At 37.9% G+C, this 22,948-nt stretch overlaps 1 protein-coding gene across 2 annotated transcripts in view; it reads right to left on the minus strand.

The window, feature by feature from the left end:
• Nucleotides 1-798: 798 nt before the first annotated feature.
• Nucleotides 799-22,948, minus strand: part of RpL35 (Ribosomal protein L35) — a 32,143-nt gene continuing 9,993 nt past the window's right edge. For both annotated transcript variants that reach the window (XM_067145379.2, XM_067145380.1), the window contains exons 3-4: nt 22,474-22,555; nt 799-1,016 (exon numbers count right to left, since the gene is read on the minus strand). In XM_067145379.2, coding sequence (XP_067001480.1) covers nt 867-1,016; nt 22,474-22,555 — 232 coding nt within the window. In that variant the 3' untranslated portion in view covers nt 799-866. The remainder of the gene's footprint in view (nt 1,017-22,473; nt 22,556-22,948) is intronic.

The following is a 22,948-nucleotide window of genomic DNA, read 5'->3' on the forward strand; positions in this document are numbered from 1 at the left end:
TATTCATAAGTTAGAAGTAACCAACATGAAAGTAGCAAGAATGATTGCTGGTACAAACAGGTGGGAACAATGGCAGGAGGGTACTCAGACCGAGGAGATAAAGGCTAATTTAGGAATGAACTCGATGGATGAAGCTGTACGCATAAACCAGCTTCGGTGGTGAGGTCATATGACGCGAATGGAGGATAGGTTACCTAGGAGAATAATGGACTCTTATGGAGGGTAAGAGAAGTAGAGGTAAACCAAGACGGCGATGGTTACTCAGATTCTAACGATTTAAAGATAAGAGGTATAGAACTAAATAAAGCCACAACACTAGTTGCAAATCGAGGATTGTGGCGACTTTAAGTAAATTCACAGAGGCTAGCAGACTGAACGCTGAAAGGCATAACAGTCTATAATGATAATGTATGTATGTCCCTAACAACTAGAATATTAAGAATTGAAATGCACTTCCGTGCCACCCACTTTCACCACGTACACTGGAGAAGAGCTCCTTCATACACTAATTCCAGCACAACATACTTGAACTGTCACCATAGCTAGGAGCGCAGTGTATGTTGGCTGCGATTTCACAACTCTCACAGGTAGCACAAGAAAATTACGATCAAATAATTATAGCTACCAACTCAAGCACTGAAACTAGGAGGGTTGAGCAGTAAATGCTCAAACGTATGTCTTTTTGTTTAACCAAATGCCATAACTGTGAGGGGAAATCTGTAATAATTATGGACAATCTGTAATAGTTTGCTCACCTGCATAGCATACAAGGGTAGATAACATTTAAAAAAAGAGGCATTATAAGGCTCAATTTTTGTTTTGTTTTATTTGAGATACAATGTTACAGGTGTAATTGGAATCCAGCATTAAGCCTTAACAGCGAACTTTCTTGGAGGGAAGTTACGCCTCTTCCGAATCTCTTTACTCGTTTTAATGCGGCATTCATGCTTCGTAAGTGCTCGACGGATAGCACGAGTCTTCTTCGGCCTCAAGTCAAGAGGCTTGTACTTCTTACCCTGAAAATTGAAGAAAACATGTAGAATTATTTATAAAGGAACTATAACGGCACAATTACACAAGTTTCTGCTCTGGATGATAAAATCTACCATAGCGGCCACCAAATCACCAGGGGGGGTGGGGGGGAGGAGGCAGAAAATACAGTCACCAAACAGCAGCAAGTGTAAGCTTGTGTCGTGCCACGACTGTTGTGACTGCATCCTACATTAAATGATAGTACTGTTAAACATGTATAGTGAAACGTATTCATCCAGGTTGTTCTACAGATTTATCATGCAAGCAGTGCAAGAATGGACCAAGAAATCACCATAAAACATTACAGACTTTTGTTTGATTTCCTGTCAATCATAAAACAATGAAATGCAGTACGTAAAGCCAAGAAGTGACCACAGAGATATGCAATGTTAGTCTTAGGTCCACGGGTGCTTAGAAAAAAAAAAACTGTTCTAACTGGGGAAAAAACCTTTTCTTTGCCTGGAAAAAGTGTTCTTAAATGATAAAAATGTCAAACAAAAATTAATTCATAGGATTTCCAACCTTTTCCTCCGAAGACAACCCTAGCAACAATTTAAATATTACAAACACCATCCTTATGCATATACATGGAGCTCTGGGTGACCGTCACTTAGCTGTAGAAGACCTCCTTTCCAAAGCGTCATGGTCTTCATTGTGCGGTCTTAAAATTAACCCTGGTAAATCTCAAGGAATACTTCTGGGCTATCCCAAGCTTCCATTAGAAGTTAACCAAGTGGATCTTCCCCGAATTTTCATTTGTGGCAGTAGAACACCACTTACATCCACAGTGGCATTACCCTGGATTAAAACCTATCCTGGACGGTTCATGTTTCAAACATAATAAAACTTGGTATTTCTTCTCTTCATCACTCACTAAATTGGCTAAAATAATTCTTTTCCAAAGGTTTTTTTTTTAAATGGTCAAAACACTTATATTGCCTCATTTTGATTACTGCGACATCGTTTACATGGACACAAGTGCGATCCTACAAAATATATAAGGACAGAACGCATGTTACATTACTGCAATCTGAGGTACATCGACCATGTATTACCATCATTTACACATTTATCTTGGCCATTTCTAAATGTGCGGCATACAACACCCTAAACATCCCTTAATATACTAAATTCTTCACCACTCATCTACCCATGAAATTCCTTGAATTAATGACTGGTTTAGATCATACCTGAATAAACGATCCCAGTTTGTTGAAATTACACATTGTAACAGTAAAGGGCATAATGAGACATATCACTCTCAGGTAAAAAGCATAGACTCAGGTATTCCGCAGGGTAGTATTTTGGGGCCTGTTCTTTTCTTGATCTATGTGAATGATCTTCCTCACAATAATCAAGTAGAAACAGCAGTTCTGTATGCTGATACAAACATAATTATTAATAATCCTGACCCTACATCTATAGAAACTACAGCAACTATAGTCCTGTCTAGGTTAGAATCACGGTTCAGGAAAAACAAATTAACATTGAACTTTAAAAAGACCCAATACATGGAATTCAAGACATCTAACTACCATGACAAAACTGCAAAAAAAAAAAAAAAAAAAAACCACAACCTTATATTAAATGCAAATGCAATTGAAAATACGTTGACCACAAAATTTTTAGGTGTCCATATAGATGAAAAATTAAGATGGGATTGTCATATTAAAAAAATTGGGAAGTCTCTGAGTTGTTTGTTTTGCCTTAAGGATTTTGTCTAATAGTTGTAGTGAAGAATATGTTAGAATAGCATATTTTGGGTATTTCCATTCAGTCATCACTTATGCTATTGGTCTCTGGGGCTGCTACAAATTAAATCTTGATGTTATTTTTCGAATACAGAAACGAGCTATCAGAATTATATTGAGGCGTAACAGGTTAGATCATTGCAGACCATTATTTAAGAGACTAAGGATACTCCCAGTACCAAGTATATACATCATGCAATGCATTCTACACGCGAAAAAAAATATTGATCACTTCAAAAAGAATTTTGACAATCACAATTACCAGGCGCGAACAAGAAATAATATTTTTATCGAGCACAAGAGTAAAACCATTGCCTTGAGACATGTAGACTGTTGGAATCAGATTGTATAATAAGCTTCCAAATACGATTAAAGATATTAGTCACGTCAGTTCATTTACCACAGCTTTAATAAATCTCCTGCTGAGTAGCTGCTTCTACAGTACAGAAGAATACATGATGAAGTGCTGGTAATAATGCTACTAATTAACTTGTAATCTAGTATATAGCCTTAAAAATATGTTAATGTCACATTGACCATGTTCACATTATTAACACCACACCAATATATTTTTATTTTGTCTTGTAAATACTGGTTATTAATATTATTTTAAAAAATTAACATGTGCTGTCCTAACATTGAGGTATGTGGTGTTTCTGTTTTTCTTCGTTTCCAAACTGTTCACTGTTGTGCATATATTATTGTCAGTATTAAGAAATTACTTGACAACTCCTATACTGTTGGCATATTTCAAAATATGTAATTGTACAGTCTATGGAAGCTAAATAAATGAATGAATGAATCACACCATGACAGAAAGATCCAAGCACGAACACCACCCTTTTTGCATTGCCACCTCACATTTGCATGCACCAACTCCTACACAGTTTTCACATCTTTTGAGTGGAATAAAATTCCTAAGAAAATCAGTGCTAAGCAAAGTGTAGATGCTTCAAATGGGAGTTCTCGTGTAACTGAATTACCAAAATGTAATGTAATTTGTCGACTTTTGTAAAATTAATGTATATGGCAGGCCATGTCAAATGTTTTTAAATGTACGAGCCAGGCAATGTTCTAGTACTCGCATCGTTAACATACTGGCGTCTAGCCTTCTGAAAAATAAAACATTGTAGTAACAGCAATAGGTACTGTAATTTTATAGTTTTAAACACTACAACAGATTACCTCAAAATGTGAAGAAAGCAAGACAATGAACTAAATAAGACTTGCAACTATGTATACAAATTCATGAAACCAGCCAACTGTTGTTTACTTATATTTTGATGCTGTTCTATGAAACTTGTAAATGGTAAAATGTAAATAGCAAAGGAAATACAGTCAAAACCGTTTAGTGCGGGGCTTTTAACGAGGTACTAGATATAACGGCAAAATTTAACAGCCGCGTCTAAATCCTATGTGAATACAGTTTTTTAAATCGCTTAGCATGACGTCACTTATTACGACACATCGTATGTAACAGCCCATTATTTTGATCACATTTTAGGAGAAATGTATTGGCTATTACGTCCAATGTTGATTTATTCTGTCATCTTTCTGGGGTCTGCTGACAACAATGTAATGCTTATTATTGTAGACTAGCTGACCCGACAGACGTCGTTCTGTCAAAAATCAGAATAATGCAAATGATTACATTATCAACATCGAATGAGTTAATTTTCTTCTGCTACCAAAAGTTAATATCAAACTACTGGAAAAACATGTTTTCATTACCTGCAATATTAATATCTTGATTGTGAATACGGAAATGCTGAAATAGGTCAAAGCATATCACTACCCAGAAATAACCCTGATAGACTGTAACACAGATGAGAACTGTTCATCAGCAGGTCTTCAAATCCCTCACAGAGCCATGATTATCCCCCGTTGCAAATCAAATAATTCGATAAGTTGACGGCGTGAAGATAATATGGCAAAACTTACTCCTCTTTCTTCGTAGGAAATAACTATCATAGAAAACACTGATTCCAATCAACACTATAAAGATGCACAATATTTTTTGTTTGATTACCTGGCGCGTAAACAAACAAATTGATGGTTTTCAAACACGGGAACATGCAACATACAATTGGCCATGCGAAAAACGGGTTTCAAGATGAATGCCGTAAACACTCAATGACTGCCCCTGAGATTTATTTATGGTCATAGTAAAAGCGAGCTGCACTGGAAACTGCAGTCGTTTATATTCAAATGGTATGTCAGTCGGAATTATAAGGATGTGTGGTATCAAAACGTCTTCTCCTTTATACTTCCCCGTTAAAATGGTTGCTTCGATCACGATCATGTTTTCACCGCTAGCCGTGTGCCATTACAAAGACGCGGTTGGTTGATATTCGTATTTTGCAACATTATGACCACTGATCAGACCTTTAATTGAAGAATGTAAGGCAAATCCAGCGAGTTAAAAAATTTCGATGGATTGTTCTGATTACAATTTCGTGATTAGGCCTATCAGATGGCATGAGATCCAGGTCAGTTCTGAACAATGTAATCAACTGATTGTGTTGATGAAAAAAGTTTGTAATTGTTCTACAATAGACCTCTTCACCGAACTGTTATGAGTACAACGCAGATCAATTTCCTGTACTGAATTGCCCATGAAATAAATTTGCAAAAATTTGTAGTCGCCATCTAACACAGACAACAGTGAACCTGCTCTGTGATGTATTTGACCTTGTATCTGTAAATTAAGAACAGATTTATTATTCTTGTCACAAAAAATATAAAATAAAGTAAACAAAGCAATGTGGGATAAAGCTGCATGTTATATGTTACCTTGATAGTTGGCATGAAATTGTCCCGAAGTACATTTGTTGCTCCAAATGAAGTAATTTGAAAGCAGTTGTTATGGATTTTTTAAGGAAATGTATGGAATCTGTTCCTGAAACCAATGACACCGAGCTCGATAGCTGCAGTCGCTTAATTGCGGCCAGTATCCAGTATTCGGGAGATAGTGGGTTCGAACTCCACTGTCGGCAGCCCTGAAGTTGGTTTTCCGTGGTTTCCCATTTTCACACCAGGCAAATGCTGAGGCTGTACCTAATTAAGGCCACAGCCGCTTCCTACCCACTCCTAGTCCTTTCCTGTCCCATCGTCGCCATAAGACCTGTCTTTGTCGGTGCGACGTAAAGCAACTTGCAGAAGAAGCCAATGAGTACAATGGATCTGGTGGTGGAATCAATGGCACTAATTTCGCTTTGCCATTTGCGCAACACAATCCAGCGGCTTCATTTTTGTATTTCCATGCCTTACAATATTGGCAAGCTGAGTTCATAGATCCAATAGCAACGCATTGATAGGCACTGTAGTCAATTGACACATCGTAACTGAAAGCAGCTCGATTCAAACTTGCAAGATTAGCTGAACGACGCGCTGCACGGACTTGTGATATCCGAATCCTTTCGCTCTACACGTTGTTGTGCAGTCCGATTAGACTGAAAATTAGCTTGGCTTGTAGCATTTCGAGTTCTTCGACCGAAGTTGCTCTGCCCGCGTCTTATAGGCGGCATGAGTCTTGAAATGAGTATACTGTATATGGAAGCACACACAAAATAAACCAATCAACCAAAGAAATCAATGAACTTGTTTGTTGAGAAGTGAAGATTTAAAAACAATCAGGGTAGACAAAGGTCTCCAACTATAACAAAACACGACACTGCATGCGACTGTCTGGAGAGCGTATGTTTGGGAGATCCGTACCGGCAGTCGAGGCAGACAGCCAGCCAAGTCATGCGCGAAACTAAAACCCAAGGAGAGGTTTTTCCTGTCACAAACTGAGAACTAAACGAGATAAGAACTTGGGGTTTGTTTTAAAAATAACTTCCATATCCTTGCTTTGACCACCCATGCAAATTCAGTAGCAAAGAAGTTTGCCAGCGACTGACTTTTTCGTGCCTGCACATAAAAATCTCAGAACATGACTGAAAAGAAACACAAATAGTGCATTTTCTTATCATTTAAATTTAAAAACAAACTTATCTACGTCGAGCTGAAATGTTCCTCTACCAGCAGTGACAAAATTACAAATATAGTGAATATATAATAGGAGTTATGTGATAAGTTCTATGCAATTAAGATTTTGCATTTGAGGTAATATTCCATTATTTTAACATTTTCACACCCAATTATTTCGTAAACCGTTTTATGTTAACGGCATCAAATGCGGCTTGAAATTTTGTACATAATCCGATATTCACCCATTTTAACCGATAACATTCAGATTTACGGACATTTGGCAAACGCGCTGGATTAGAGGAGGACAGTGCTAAGCGGAAACATGGGAGAAGGAAAGAGAGACGAACAGTTTGAGTGGAAAAAGAGAAATAAGGCTTTTACGTTTTTCCTGGCATTTTTTCCAACTTTTCTCTTCGTAAAAATCTTACTCGGACTTCGGCGAATATTTGAAAAAAAGAATTAGCCGAATTGGTCCAGCCGTTCCCGAGTTTTGCGCTTAGCAACACATTTAGCGATTCATTTTTATTTATATAGATTTCAAATCACTCTGTCTGATAAACAGTCAAAGCAAGCATCGCTGTGAAGGTGCTGCAAAAGAAAAGGAAAGTGTTTAATACCGAAGAAAATATTAGAAAACGAGGAAACAAACTTCAGCATTGCGAAGGAATAGGATGTATCACACACAAAACGCCTTCTATAATTTAGAAGGACAAACAGAAAATAAGCCTGTTCAGGAAAATCTTTAAAAATCAAGCGAGCCAGAACATCCGAGCACAAAGACATTAAAGAATCTTTACTTAGATGGTTTAAACAGCAAAGAACAAATAATTTGCCGATCAGTGGATCTATTCATCAAGCGAAAGCCAATGAAATTTCTTGCAGAGCCACTTTACAATTCTTATTTCACTTACATTTTTTAAAATTTTAACTTTATTCCATTAATTAACCATCAAAGTTTGTATCCTAAAACATACATAAATATGACATTTTAGCAACAACAACAAAAACCAGTTTGTGCAATTATCGGCTACAACGTCCTTGCTTGGCAGTCCCTTTGGGGTCGTTATAACCAACTTTGTATTGTCAACAATACCAAATTGTACACTTCCTTTGTGTGTATTAGTCTGACATGAGAGAGAGATTTACTGTACTTACTCGTGTGTTCGACCCCCTAGCGTATTATACCCAGCCCCCTGGCTTTTTGAGACAAAGAAAATGAAAAAACTCTCATACATGACCCCCCCAACGTAATTCGCCACACCTCCGTAGCACAGGTTTACTGCAGCACTGATCATGTGTCAGATCCACGCAATGCAAGCATGCATCAGTCATGTTATGTCTTTTTTTTGTAGTTAAGAATGTCCACCAGCGCAATGGTTAGCACAATTAGCTGTCGTTCTCGGGGGCCTGAGTTTGATTCCCGGTATTGTACTGCCCGAAATTTAAGAATGACAGGAAGGTTGATATGTAGTAAAAATGGTGCATACAGCTCCCCTCCAATGGGTCATGCCTAAAAAGAGCTGCACCACCTCGGGATGAGGAAACGAGCTTACTTTAGCCAAGCGATATTCATGGTTGTTGCTATTAATGTAGCAGGCGAGATCATTAACAAAGTAATCGTTTAATATCTCGTAACTCAGGCCAATATATATCATTTTTGGGGAGAAGCAGGTTTAAAATGTAATAAAACCAATCCAATCATAACAATTGTTTTACTCGACAATGTACCAACAAATAATATTGATTTTATGTCCCCATTAATTATTTTCACGATTTTCGGAGAACCCAAACAAAACATAACATGCGTTAATAAAAAAACGGATACAACAAATGTACGAAATTAAACATTATGATAGTAAAACTCATTACCGCCAGACCTGTAGATATCCATAAATGCGGAAAGCTTTCCTGGTTTTTAATTTTTTTTTATTCTTTCCACTGTGGAACTTCTAGTAGTATCCAGGCACTTGATAGCATATCTAACCTAAACAATGTGGTTTCTCTTATGCTAATAACAGCTGTTTAGGTAAATCCTGATGTGATAAATGTAGAGAACAAGCATGAAATATACTTACAAAATGAAGGTCTGGCTTTTAACAGCCGTAGTTCCCAAAGAATGCTTCAAGAAATTGCAGAGGTGCCAACCTTTGAAGTGGATTATCAGTAATCGCCCTCCGCCCCCGAGAAGAATTTCGAGTCGAGTCCAAAGCATGCTCTTTCCTTGTCGATAATGACACCCCCTTTGTCCTTCCCTCTAGCAATCTATTCGAAAGTATACCATATTACACAATAACATGTGCACACAACCTGTCAGTTCTGTGATAGCTTGTTTCTCACGCAGCAGCTGCTTTTCAGCGTAGTTTTTCTTTAAGCATCCTTCCCACTGTGATGGTATTTTCGTCCTCTGAACCATAAGCGATTCCAGTGCTGATATGCTTAATGTAGGCCTTACTTCTTTCCAGGTACACTTAACACAGCAAATACGGCATTACTGAAGGATTTATAGTGGAGAAGGGCAGCGCCTGAGCTCCTTCATTCACAATGAATTTTACAGCGCTTGTGGGTAGCAAAGGAAGTCACGATCGAATAAGTATCGTTGCCAACTCACAAGCATTGAAACGAGGACGATTTAGGAGAAAGGCTCGAAAGGACTGAAAATTTTTCCTTTTATTTTTACCGTTCAAAATTATTTTTTCGTGATGTCTGCTTTTCCGTAATAATTTCCCCATTGACCGTAATTCCGTAATCGTGAGGTGAAATCCGTAATTATTACGGACAATCCGTAATAGTTGGCACCTCTGAAATTGTGCATTACATTTGAGTAAACGCAGACCTAAGCCAGTCGTATTCTTTTGAGGGTGTGTATTGAAGTGAGTTATTGTGTCGCGATAACGAGTTACAAACACAGTATACGAAGTGAGGAAATTGAAGACATACTACTGAACGATGATTCTGGTGATGAACTCATCCCTAATTTCAGTGATAGCGAAAGCAATTCCAATGATATACCAGACTTTGGGCAAAGTGAAATTCAGCACATTCAAATAACTGATACGCATCCGTCTTATTGCCCACCTGCAATGAAGTTCACTGGCCAGGTAGGATAAAATGTTGACATTGAAAATAGCAATGAAATTATGTCTTTCGTCAATTTATTTGTAAATGACGATTTCGTTGAATAGGTATGCCATCAGAAAAACTTTTACGCGGAACAAGTTATTAGTGCAGCACCGCGTCCATTCACTAAATAGGGCTATTCTATTTTTCAAACGTGAAACTGGTAGATGTAAACGAGATGCAAAAAACCAGTTTGAAAACAGTCATTCTTGCAATTTAACGACAGCAGTCATTATGAGAGGAATCCTGATAGGCTATTCAAAATTAGGCAGATTCTCGAAAGGCTCAGCGACCAGTCTTCGTACAGTAACATTTCATGTAAAATAGTTCATGGTGTGGGTTACTGTAGTCACGTCCTAGTTCGTGAACCATGGGCAACAGCTGAGTGGCCTAGTAAGTGGTCCTGAGAGTCGGGATACCAGTTGCTATGGAATGGGAATCTCGGACATATTCCGAGTCGCAGCTAGGACTATACAATCCACCGGTTGTCCATAATCCGTTAGAGATCCTCACTTGGACTATGTGTAAGTAGGATAGCATCCTGCTTCGCAGAATTTTTATTGAGCACACCGAGAACGTTTTAAGCACCTGCCCACCTGCAATGAAGTTCACTGGCCAGGTAGGATCAAATGTTGACATTGAAAATAGCAACGAAATTATGTCTTTCGTCAATTTATTTGTAAATGACGATTTCGTTGAATAGGTATGCCATCAGAAAAACTTTTACGCGGAACAAGTTATTAGTGCAGCACCGCGTCCATGTTTTCGAACTGGTTTTTTGCATCTCGTTTACATCTACCAGTTTCACGTTTGAAAAATAGAATAGCCCTATGGGAGTAACGGAGTCCCACTCCCATTTGACAGGTGAGGGAATCCTCGGAAACAACTTGGCGAACGAAATGGAATTCGATGGGGAGCTATCAATATTAACTGGGCTTATGGAAGAAAGTAGAACTGGCTAGTCCGCAAAGAGGATGCATCTGGATGTGCTAGGAGTAAGTGATATTCGGGTACGGGGTGATAACCAGGAAGAGAATGGAGATTATAAAGTGTACTTGATGGGTGTTAGAAAGGGAAGGGCAGAGTATAGGGTAGGGCTGTTTATCAGGAATACCATTGCACTCAACATAGTTTCTGTTAGGCACATAAATGAGCGAATGATGTGGGTAGATTTGTCGGTTGGAGGAATTAGGACGAGAATTGTCTTGGTGAATTCACCATGTGAGGGTGCAGATGAGGATGAAGTTGACAAGTTTTATGAAGCATTGAGTGACATCATGGTCAGGGTCAACAGCAAGGAGAGGATAGTGCTAATGGGCCATTTCAATGCAAGATTTGGAAATAGAACTGAAGGATACGAAAGGGTGATTGGTAAATATGGGGAAGATATCGTCGGCGTTCAGGCAGAAGTGACTAAGTCCATTTTTTACGAATTTGAGTTAAATGCACTACTGGGGTAAAGAAAACACGTTCTACACGATGGCGTGGTAGTTATTTTGATAAAATGAACCATTTTGGGGCACCGGTACCCTACCTTCCTATCTTAAGTCCATTTTGGAAGATTGACGTCCAGGCAAAAGTGACTAAGTGGACTTAATCACCTATGCGTGTTTATATTCTTGTCATTCTGGTGAATAATGTGAACCTCATATTATTATTTTTTCCCTCGTTCTCAAACTTCCTTTATTGTACGTTTACTCGTTTAATTGTGTTATCTTATACCAACATAAATTCATGCATTGTCGCTTAGGTGGGTTTACCACATTGCATTACCCCGCGCTACTTTCATGCATTGTGCCTTTGTTACTTTCTTTCCCATGTAACGGGACGGATTGTCAGAGATTGTCAAGTACTCTGTAAGGCAGTGTCTACAAAGATGATGTTCTGCAGAATATGCAATTTGACATTTGAAAGCAGAAGTCATCTGATGGTACATCATTGTGTAGAACACATGTCTAACATAGCTATTACGCCCGTAACAACTGACACAGGAAATGACACAATGAATATAACGGTAAGTTAGAAACTCATTATTTTAAATGTTTTGTATATATTTTACTGCAGAAGGATAGCTGATATCAGTGTAAAATTTTATAATTACAGACTTCATGCCAATTTTCAGCATCAACTATTTCGGGGCATGAAGGATTTCAAAATGAAACACCTGCAGTGGAAAAATTCTACACAAGCCTTCAAAATGTTTTTCCAAGTGAAATTCATGAAAATGTTCTCCATCATATTCCAAGGGTAAGAAAAGTGTAACTATTGTGTTTTCATGCATTCTAAGAAATAATCTGTATGCACGGTTATTCAGTCGTTATTTTTAAACAAAATAATGTAGTCACATTAATGTACCGTATGCTTAGCATCTAATTTGATTTCTATTATGCGTACAATTACAGGATGTGCAGACAGTGAACAATACCGACAATGGAATTACTAATAATAATTCTGATCCGGATGAAGTGAATAAGTACCTCACAGAGTTAGACAGTTCAATAAGTTTTGAGATAAGGGTATGTGATTCTTCTTTTTAACAAGAAAGTTTATCAGGCCACAGAGAACATTGCAACCTTCAACTACATTTTTGGAATCTGTTCTGTCATTGACGCTATGATCAGATGTTTACTGTAAAGCTAACATTGTGTTGATGAATACTAAACACCTACAACTAATTTTAGGTTCTTTTGGATGAAACACAGACACGGAGTAGTGCTGATGACGTGTTTCAAGGTAGAAGCTCCAGTACCGACAGAGGCCAGAAAGACACAACGGAGTTCCAAAGTTGTGAAGTATGTTTCCATTTTTACCTAATTTTACTAAGATATTTACAGTAAGAGCCATAAGCATAAATCCAACAGCCAATTTGCTTGTACAGAATGATGATTACTTTGAACACGAACAAAAGGATGACGCTGACAATGACCCAGACTGGACACCACCAAGTGCAGATGTTTCTGTACCTGATAACGAAAGCAGTCTGCAATCGTCCTTAATAGAAGTTCCTTCCACTCCTTCCACTGAAGCTATGAAGGTTACAGGTAAATTCAAACTCATGTATCCTATATTAACTGCAACACCAAATATTTCTCTCTAATCAATCGTTTTCTTCCAGACGTTGAAGAAAGTACTGAAAAAAGTAGCAGATGGCATACAACCGATCCTACCAAATGGAAGCGAAGTGTAACTAAGAAGTTCAGGAAAAGGATACACAACCGTAAGGGGAGAATATAATGCAAGAAGCCAAAACCAGTCCAGTGTAAGTGCTCTTTTAAGTGCAGCAGTATCTTTTCTCAGGATGATAGAGAGAACATTTGTGATGAATATTGGAAACTGGAAGACTACAAACGACAGGAGGACTATCTACTGAAACACAGTAAAGCTTTTGCACCTCAGCGACGCAGATCAAGGACGGATTCTGGAAGAGAAAGAAAAAATGCAAAGAAGTTTTTCATTAAAAATAATGTGGAAGTAGTGGGCCATTAAACAAAGCTTACGAAGAAGTTTCAGATTCGGGTGTGTTTTCTGGGTGTGATATGCGAGGACAACATTCTCCAGCCAATAAGCTCAGTGTACGACAAATTAGGTAATCAGGGATCACATTGAAGGTTTCCCACTAACAGAGTCACATTATACGAGAAAGTCATCGACAAGAAAATACTTGGATAGTTCACTTTTCATATCAAATATGTTTTCCCTCTATGAAGAGTGGTGCAAAGAAAGGAACGAGGTACCAGCAAGCAAGACATCTTACAAAAGAATTTTTTGTAAGAAGTACAATTATTCTTTCTTCAGACCAAGGAAAGACCAGTGCAACCTATGTATCAGGTATCAGACATCATCTGGCGAGGAAAGAGCAAAGCTAGAACCAGAATGTAATGAGCACAAGGAAAGAGAAAAGAATGCCAACAGCAGTAAGGAAACCGACAAGCAGAGAGCAATAAGGCAAGCATCTTTTATTACAACTACATTCGACCTCCAATGTGTTCTGCAGATTCCAAGCAGTGATGTGTCACCCATGTACTACAGCCGCAAGCTATGTGCTTACAATTTTACAATTTATGAAGGTGCACCCCCGAATAATGCGTTCTGCTACACGTGGCATGAAATGAGTGGAAGGCGCAGGAGTGTAGAAATAGGGACTTGTCTTTATTTATTCCTGACTAGTTTACCCGAAATGGTTAAAGAAGTATCTCTCTTCTCCGACATTGAGCAGAAATTTCTCGAGTCTGGCCACTCCATGATGGAATGCGACAGTATACACGGCACGATTGAACATCAGAAAAAGTTTGCATCTGTCTACACTATGAATGATTGAATATTTTCAAGCTAGCTTGTTTGTCAAGGAAGAGAAAAACTACTTCTTACAAAGTTAGACACTTGAAGTTCAGTGATTTTATAGATCTGAATGCTCTTTCTAAAAGTCTTCTCCGTAATAAGACCAAAGATACTGAAGTCAGGCGAATTAATTGGTTAAAGGTGAAATGCTTCCGCTTTGAAAAGTGCACCCCTGAAATAGTGAAATACAGCTACACTATTCGGGAGGATACGCAGAACTGAAAGTTCTAGGCTGACACAAAAAAGGAGAGCTTCCTTCTTTGAAAAAGGCATACAAATCAAATCTACCAATATCTCAACAGAAATACAAAGACTTGATTGGACTATGCAACGAACGAGTGATCCCTGAAGAATTTCATGCATAGTATCATTCACTACCTCACTCATTAGCAGTCAAGGATCGCAATCCGGGCCCTAGCATCGAAAGTGACAGCGATGATGATGATGACAATAATGTTTAATCTTTTTCAGTGGCAACATCTTCACGAATGGGTTATTTACCTCTTTCATAAAATTCAAGAACTTTCTGGTTGTTCAACATTATGAAGTGGAGTAAAAGTCCTGAAATTTGATGTTAGCATGAGTATAATGTTAACATGTAGTACTAAATAGCAAAATAGAGATTATGACTCAAATAGATTATTGTAAACATTGAATTCTCTTGTACCTCCCCACACCATAAAAACACCTCAGTATGAACAGAAATTTACCAAAATAAGACCTGACAAAAATAACCAAGTCCAAGATATGGGACTTAGTTTTGCCGGATGCAAACTGCGTGACATTTTTAATCCCTCGCCATGCAGAAGTTACTACGTCCATTTAGGACCATTTTTTGAGAATGGGTAATGATAAAGTATTAAATGAATACTTGACCACGTACATGAAACATAGTAGGAGGCACTGCAAAAAGAACTAGCCCAAAAGGTGTGATAGCCTCGCAGTAATATGGGATCATATATAACTGATTTCTTAAAACCCATTTATCTCAAAACTATGTTTTTGGACTTAGTAACTTCTGCCAGAACACCGACGATATGGAAGCTAATGGGAATGGGAAGCGTTTGCTCGACTTCTGCCACTATGGGTTTAGCAGTTACGAATACATTCCTCAAGCATAAAGATAATAATAATAATAATAATAATAATAATAATAATAATAATAATAATAATGTTATTTGCTTTACGTCCCACTAACTACTTTTTCGGTCTTTGGAGACGCCGAGGTGCCGGAATTAGTCCCGCAGGTGTTGTTCTTTTACGTGCCAGTAAATCTACCGACACGAGGCTGACGTATTTGAGCATCTTCAAATACCACCGGACTGAGCCAGGATCGAACCTGCCACGTTGGGGTCAGAAGGCCAGCGCCTTAACCGTCTGAGCCACTCAGCCCGACCCAAGCATAAAGCTACTCACCACTACACATGGTAGATCCATAAGAGACTATACAGACTTCGAATTCAGGAAATCTGTTAGGAATGTATGAGTTTTCCGGGGATTTTTTGATGATACAGACCACTATCTGATCTGTAGTGAACTAAGTATCTCTAGGCCTAGGGTAGAGAAAGTGAAATCTGTCTGCAAACGAATAAGGGTAGAAAATCTCCAGGACGAGGAAATTAGAAGTATGGATATGATTAGTGACAAGTTTCGAACAGTAGACAGTAAGCAGGTTCAGGACATAGAAAGTGAATGGGTGGCATACAGGGATGCTGCAGTAGAAACAGCAAGGGAATGCCTAGGAACAACTGTGTTTTAAGATGGGAAAAGGCAAACATCTTGGTGGAATGATGAAGTGACAGCAGCTTGTAAACGGAAAAAGAAGGCTTATCAGAAATGGCTCCAAACAAGGGCTGAGGCAGACAGGGATTTGTACGTAGATGAAACAGAGCAAAACAAATAGTTGTTGAATCCAAAAAGAAGTCGTGGGAAGATTTTGGTAATAGGCTGGAAATTCTAGGTCAGGCAGCAGGGAAACCTTTCTGGACAGTAATAAAGAAAATTAGGAAGGGAGGGAAAAAGGAAATGAGCAGTGTTTTAAGTAATTCAGGTGAACTCATAATAGAACCCAGGGAATCAATGGAGAGGTGGATGGAATATTTTGAACATCATCTCAACGTAAAAGGAAATCTTCCTGGTGGTGTTGCGAACAGCTACTATTGCAGTAGGGAAATTGCTTCAAAACATAGAAAATATTCCGCTATGAGCAATCATATGAAGGATACCGGCCATAACTTTACCACGATTGAACGAGACCTTCATATTTTAAAACACGTCAACAAGAGTAAACTGATGACGAGTTCTAAAACGCTTACACTTTTCTAGATCAGTATTATAACATTAATAATAATCTAAACGATGTTCTCGACACAAATAGCCCATTAATTGAACAAATCCCTAAATTACTCACAGCCTTAAACATGAATACAAATAATTTCATCAAAATATTTCATTATAAACACGTCACCAATTTCCCCACTGCAATAGTAGCCACTCCCAAGTCGCCGATTCACGCCACACCCCCTTCGCCTACTCCTAATGTCCCCTTTCCTGACTCAGTCTCCGCCTTCACAGACACACCCCTACAATACACGTAGCAGCAGAATAACTGCCAGATCGTCTCAAACAACCAACAAGGCTAGTCACCTCTCTGTCAACACTAGGGGTAAGCGTTGTTAGACTTCCACTCATTAATAGAATGTTCTCTGTTCCAAAACTTACATTTATTTTTCCTACACATTTGAGTTTTCAACACGCGCCACATTGCGAAATCTCCCACATCTAAGGCTTTATTGAACATGCTATTCGTTGAATCTACGCTAGACAGCTCACGACTACAATTTTTTTTTTTTTTTGCTTGTGGCTTTACGTCGCACCGACACAGATAGGTCTTATGGCGACGATGGGATAGGGAAGGGCTAGGAGTGGGAAGGAAGCGGCCGTGGCCATAATTAAGGTACAGCCCCAGCATTTGCCTGGTGTGAAAATGGGAAACCACGGAAAACCATTTTCAGGGCTGCCGACAGTGGGGTTCGAACCTACTATCTCCCGAATACTGGATACTGGCCGCACTTAAGCGACTGCAGCTAACAAGCTGGCTCGACTGCAATCTATTACGAAGATTATTCTAGGTGACAACACTTCTATACTGATGCTTCAAGCGCCTTTTGACCTTATCACGCAACCCCTTGGTTGTAATTCTACGTACCTGATTCTCATTCAACAACGTTCGAAGATTAATTTTTAATATTTTAATTAATCCATGCTTTATTAATATAAAATAATTTGTAAAATCCAATTGTATGTCAGATCATGACGACTGTGTCTCGTTCTATAAATAACCAACTTGTACTTTTTAGACAAACACTAGTATTCATTCCATGTACATATAATACTAAAGACAAGTTTATTACTTAATTTTAGTTACATTTAAGCATCACTTTCTCCACAGACTAGTGACTGTTTTATCTTGTATTAAAGCATGTATTATACTTTAATGAGGAACCCACAGTTCAGGGCACTGACTTAGCTTTAGATTACGTGTTGCTGAAGATGCTTACAAAGCTTAAGCAAAACATGGCCCATTTTAACATCTATGTAATATTTGTATCTTAAACTTAAAAGATTGTAAAGTATTGGAATGGTGGTTTTTAATAAATTTGTTTGAAACCTTTTACATACCCCGATTTGACAAAAATAATACTTCTGAGTTACAAAATACAATAATTCATGCTTTAAATAGGATACTTCAATGGGACCATATCTACTTACATCATAAGCCAATGATTTGTAGATGAACATATCAAGAAGAAATCCACGTTAAACAGCAGGCATGGTGAATATTAGTTTGGAGCATACATGACAGGACTTCCTTGATAAATTAAGCAGATATGCGCTAACTGAAAAAGGCTTTATACAATAAAACTTGTTTAACATAACACAGGCAAGAAATCATATAATACACACTGCAAATCACACGCTAGTCATAGTTGTGACCTTTTTAGCTTCCTGCAAAAGGTCTTGGGAAAATGTTTTGTCATAACAGGAACCAGAACTCCCTGGTCTTCAAAATAGAAATAGACTCCAGAGATTTATTGAACATGCACGATCTAAACTCTGTTCTATTTTTCTTCACAAGGCTCAAAACACGTTCACATTCTGCATTGCTATGGGGTATGGTGAGAATAGAGAGCATTACTCTAGAAATTTGGTTATACTTAAGAATTCTTGATATTGGTGCCCAATCACTTGCAGCATCTTGATTTGTAGCGGAAGTGTCATATACCTGAAGAGCTGTGAACTGCCTCTGAAGCTCATTCATCACCTCATCTGTAGTTTCATTCTCTTCTTTGCATAACATGACTGGAAACTTTTTCAAGAAAAAACGAACGGAAGAAAACTGTGCAGCTGTGGAAACCTGTTGATGTAGTCACAGGCAGTAAAAAAGTAGTTTCTCACTGATGAAAATGGATTTATCTGTATCCTGAAGATCATTCACTATGAAGTCTTAATGCCAATACCTAACTCATCATCACTTAAATCGTTTCTTCCACCATGTGCAATACTACTATCACACCCATATACCATGCAAAAGGCAAATTTTCCTCCCTTTCTTGATTTCAGTATACACGAAAAATCGACAGAATGATTTTTTGAATGTCTGGAAGTACCGTTTCTTATTGGATTTATTCATGATAATGTACACTATTAATGTAGCGTATGAAAATGTCCCGAGAACAAATGTCTCGATATGTACTGAAAATCAAAATGAACCTGGATCACTTAACGTCACGTAAAATTATAACATAAATACTCCAGGCAGTCAAACACTTCATTAAAACATGTCAAAGTACACAGTCTTAAACCACTAAATGAACACGACGCCAACCTCATGAACAAAGAATATGCACATGGGAAAAAGCATACACATGCGTTGAACGAATGTAATTCTTCCCTCACTTTCTTCTTTATAATTTAATGTTTCTTGAAACATACTTCCCCCTGAGATGACATTTTCGTCTTCAGAACCATAAGCGAATCTAGTGTAGATGTACTTAACGTAGGCCTGAATTCTGTCTGATTTTTCCTAACAACACTGAAAACTCTTTCTGTGGGAGAGTTACTATGAGGTACACTTAGTACTGCAAATACATTACTTAAGGTTTTATACTTAATTTGTCCACTTTCATTTTTAAGCTTTGCAATGTTGCCCCAATTCACATCAATGTTAGGTCCATGTACAATGTATTCAGGGAAAGTATCACACTGGTAAACTGCAAATTCCTCTTCAAGTTTGTCATGTTCACTTTCATTGACCAAAGTTGGGAATCTTCGAACAAAATATTCAAGAGATGAATAGGAAACCTTCATTTTGCGAGAGATGTCTACAACTTCGGCATGAAGAAATTCATCATTAAGGGCAAATTTCCTGGTAATGTAACTGCAAGCTGCCATATAAAACTCCGACAGAATTATAAAACATCTCTTCATCACAGTCATTATCTTTCAAGTATGCCCTAGCTTTTGCTCCAATTACCAAGTCCTCATTGGCTTTCTGGTATTTCCTCCTCTTGAATTCAACACTCAAAAGGGATGTAGATTCTGACTGAAGAGAACATGACTGAACAAATCTGACCAATAGGTCAATTAAAAGACCAGTAAGTTTCCTCCTAAGAAAATGTATGGCTGGAGCATCTTGTTGCAGAAATATATTCACAGAGTTAAAAACAGAAAGTAAACTCTGAAGAAAGTAGCAAAACAGTTTTGCGTGCGGGTCTTGTATGAAAGATTCCACAGTTTCAAACTGCTTGGTGGTCTCATTTTTATGGTGAGTCTCACTACAAAACTTAAGTGTCAAAGCTTCCCACTGCTCAAGAACTCTATCAATACACTGAAGAAGCGAGAGCCAACGGGTATTAACTTATTTCAAAATTTTGTGACCCTCTGTGCCACAAACAGCCTGATAAACTTTCAACGTGTTTTGCCTTTTAGAACTCTTATCAAGATAGTAATATAACTGAACCAATAAGTTATCTACATTGACTGGCAATTGGGCTGCTGCTTTTTGTGCACAGATGTGTATGAGATGACATGAACAACCCGGGACATAAACAGAAGAATGCCTGTCCTTCACAAATTTGGCAACACCTTTATTTGATATTTGGCTTCTCTGAGCATTAAAGAAAGATACAACTATAAGATAAAGTTTAACTGCATTTGAATCTGTACTACCATCAGTAGCCAAAGAAAAAGGCGTTATTTGCAAAAGTTCACTTATTTCCTTTTTTGCCTCATGCCGTGAATAGAAGCAAAGCAGAGGTTTTAGTTCTTGCACAACCATATTTCTTAGATATCTTAAGAGTCGGGGAACATTGATCTAAACAAATTTCCAGTGTGGTCTGAAAATGATAACGGAATATTATGCTCCAAAGGAAATTATGTGAAGAATAATTTGGCATTTGTCACCGCAGTTTCATTACTTTTTAACGAAGAACGATGAAACAGACTGGTTTCATAATTTTGATTCACCGTATGCGTGATGTTTCTTGGATTCTATGTGTCTTCCGCAATCATCTCGTCCACCGTGAGCCACAGAGAAATCACACGAACACACACTGCAGAACACGTGGTTTTCACCAACACATGAGCACGGCCATTCCTTTGTGTAACCGTCTCGATATTTCTGTAACAGTGCTGTTTTCTTAGAAGAAGATGCAATTTGACAATTGCTCCGCTTCATTTCACAAAACCTATCACTACTTTTCGAATCAACGTCTAGGTTAATTAGAATTGAAATGCGCTAAATATACCACTCGTTCTACGCACACAACAAACCGCGCACTCGAGAACAGCAGAGCAAGGAGTAGAGCCTACCTCACGACTGACTTGATACGTCATTCTAGCCAAGAGAGAAGCGTATATCTATGTAGCTGGCCGTGATTTCACAACTATCGTGGACTTGCCTTCGACCAAGACCAAGCGTGCTTTGACTCACGCAAACAATCGATTGTACAGAAGTGGAGCAATTATCGAATGTTAACGTTTCAAATTTCTGTCCACAAAGTCGTAAAATTACACCGTCCATCCGTAAAATGCTGCAATTTCCGTAAATTCTACGGATAAACCGTGAAATTACAAGTAACTATTCTCATTTTATTCCGTACTGAAGATACAATAAGTAAAATTCTTTCAAGAATAACTCAATATTCAATACAATAATTGTATTGAATAGGTGGACACAGCAATTTTATTCTTGAAAGAATTTTACTTAAACCGTGTAAGTTGGCAGGTATGTGAATGATTTACAACACACTTTACAATATGCTGAAGTTGCATCATTTACCAATTTGTCCAACCAACCACTCAGTTCGGGAGACACTTTATTGTCTAACCAAAGTTTATTAAATGTACACTGCTTATTAAACACTGTCATGAGTTTTACGAAAGCATCCTAGAACTGAAATAAAAATGGTTGAAAGAAATGACACTAGGGCATAATAAAAATTGTAAATTGTTACACACTTCTTGTGAAAAAATACCTGAAAAAGAAATGCTAAAATGGCCTAGGTTACAGAATAGAGCATAAAAATATCCGCTCAAATCCATCATTGGGGAAGCTTCCCTGACTTTCCAGATTTTCTGTGTTTCCCTGACTTTCAGAATGTGGACACTATGATTATTCTCTCTATACTGAACCACACCTCACTCTTTCTGTCAATATACATATCATCCACTTGCTATTGTGAATAAAACCCATAACATCAAAGATTGCATGACTTTGCACTGTTCTAACAGTTGTTTCAGAAGTCCCTCAATGGGGGAAAAGAACCACTGTAAACTAATGTTTCTTTGAGGAAGAGCATTATAGTTTACCATAAGTAAATTTCTCCTAATGTAAAATAAAAAATACATCAAACATCTTTAGTCATCCATTTAGATACACTTTATGAACTTGCTAGGCAATCGCCCAGTGTTTTGACAGTTTCATTTTCTCTGATGCACATGATATATTAGCTAAACACTCTTTAGCATTTTGAAAGATAAGCTGCCAATGGTTTCTTTATTTTCTGAAACACTGTAAACAAATATCAGGAGGTTTAAGCTTTATGTTAAATTTCTAATTAGAAACTCCAATTCCAGCTTGTACACATATACATTGCAGTTTAGATTTTTTGTGTAAATTAAAAGAGAATCATAAGATATACAGTATGAAAGGAAAGATAAAATGAGAACTTTTGATAAAGGTCACTGATAGAATACTAACCTTGAAAAATTTCCTCAAGTTCTCCTTTTGTTTCTGGTGCATAACAATGTACACTCGTGCAATTGCTTTGCGCACCACTCGGCTGCAAAGATCAGAGAGCAAACATCAGTCACATAACATTCTGAAGCTAGGGCATGCATAGAAACACTCAGCAATCCTCCAAATAAAGATAGAGGAAATGAGACTATTACATTCAATGACGGGAAGAAGACCATCAGGATTGGAAGAGGGCTGATCAACCTAGGAAGGCTCAGATGGAAAAGATGGAAGGAGACGAGCAAGATCAGATCTAGTCCACACCCAAGGTTTCCGAAATTCACCTCACAAGCTCTTGTGATTGTAATCTAATTTTTCAATGTAATATAAATCTGCATCACTAGTTCTCTCTTGAAACTCTTCTAATTTTGCAAGTTTCCATCACATTACCTCATTCAACACACAAGGAAATGTAGTGAAAATTGAAGGCGGCCAGACT

This window comes from Anabrus simplex, chromosome 4, assembly GCF_040414725.1.
Source record: "Anabrus simplex isolate iqAnaSimp1 chromosome 4, ASM4041472v1, whole genome shotgun sequence".
NCBI lineage: Eukaryota > Metazoa > Arthropoda > Insecta > Orthoptera > Tettigoniidae > Anabrus > Anabrus simplex.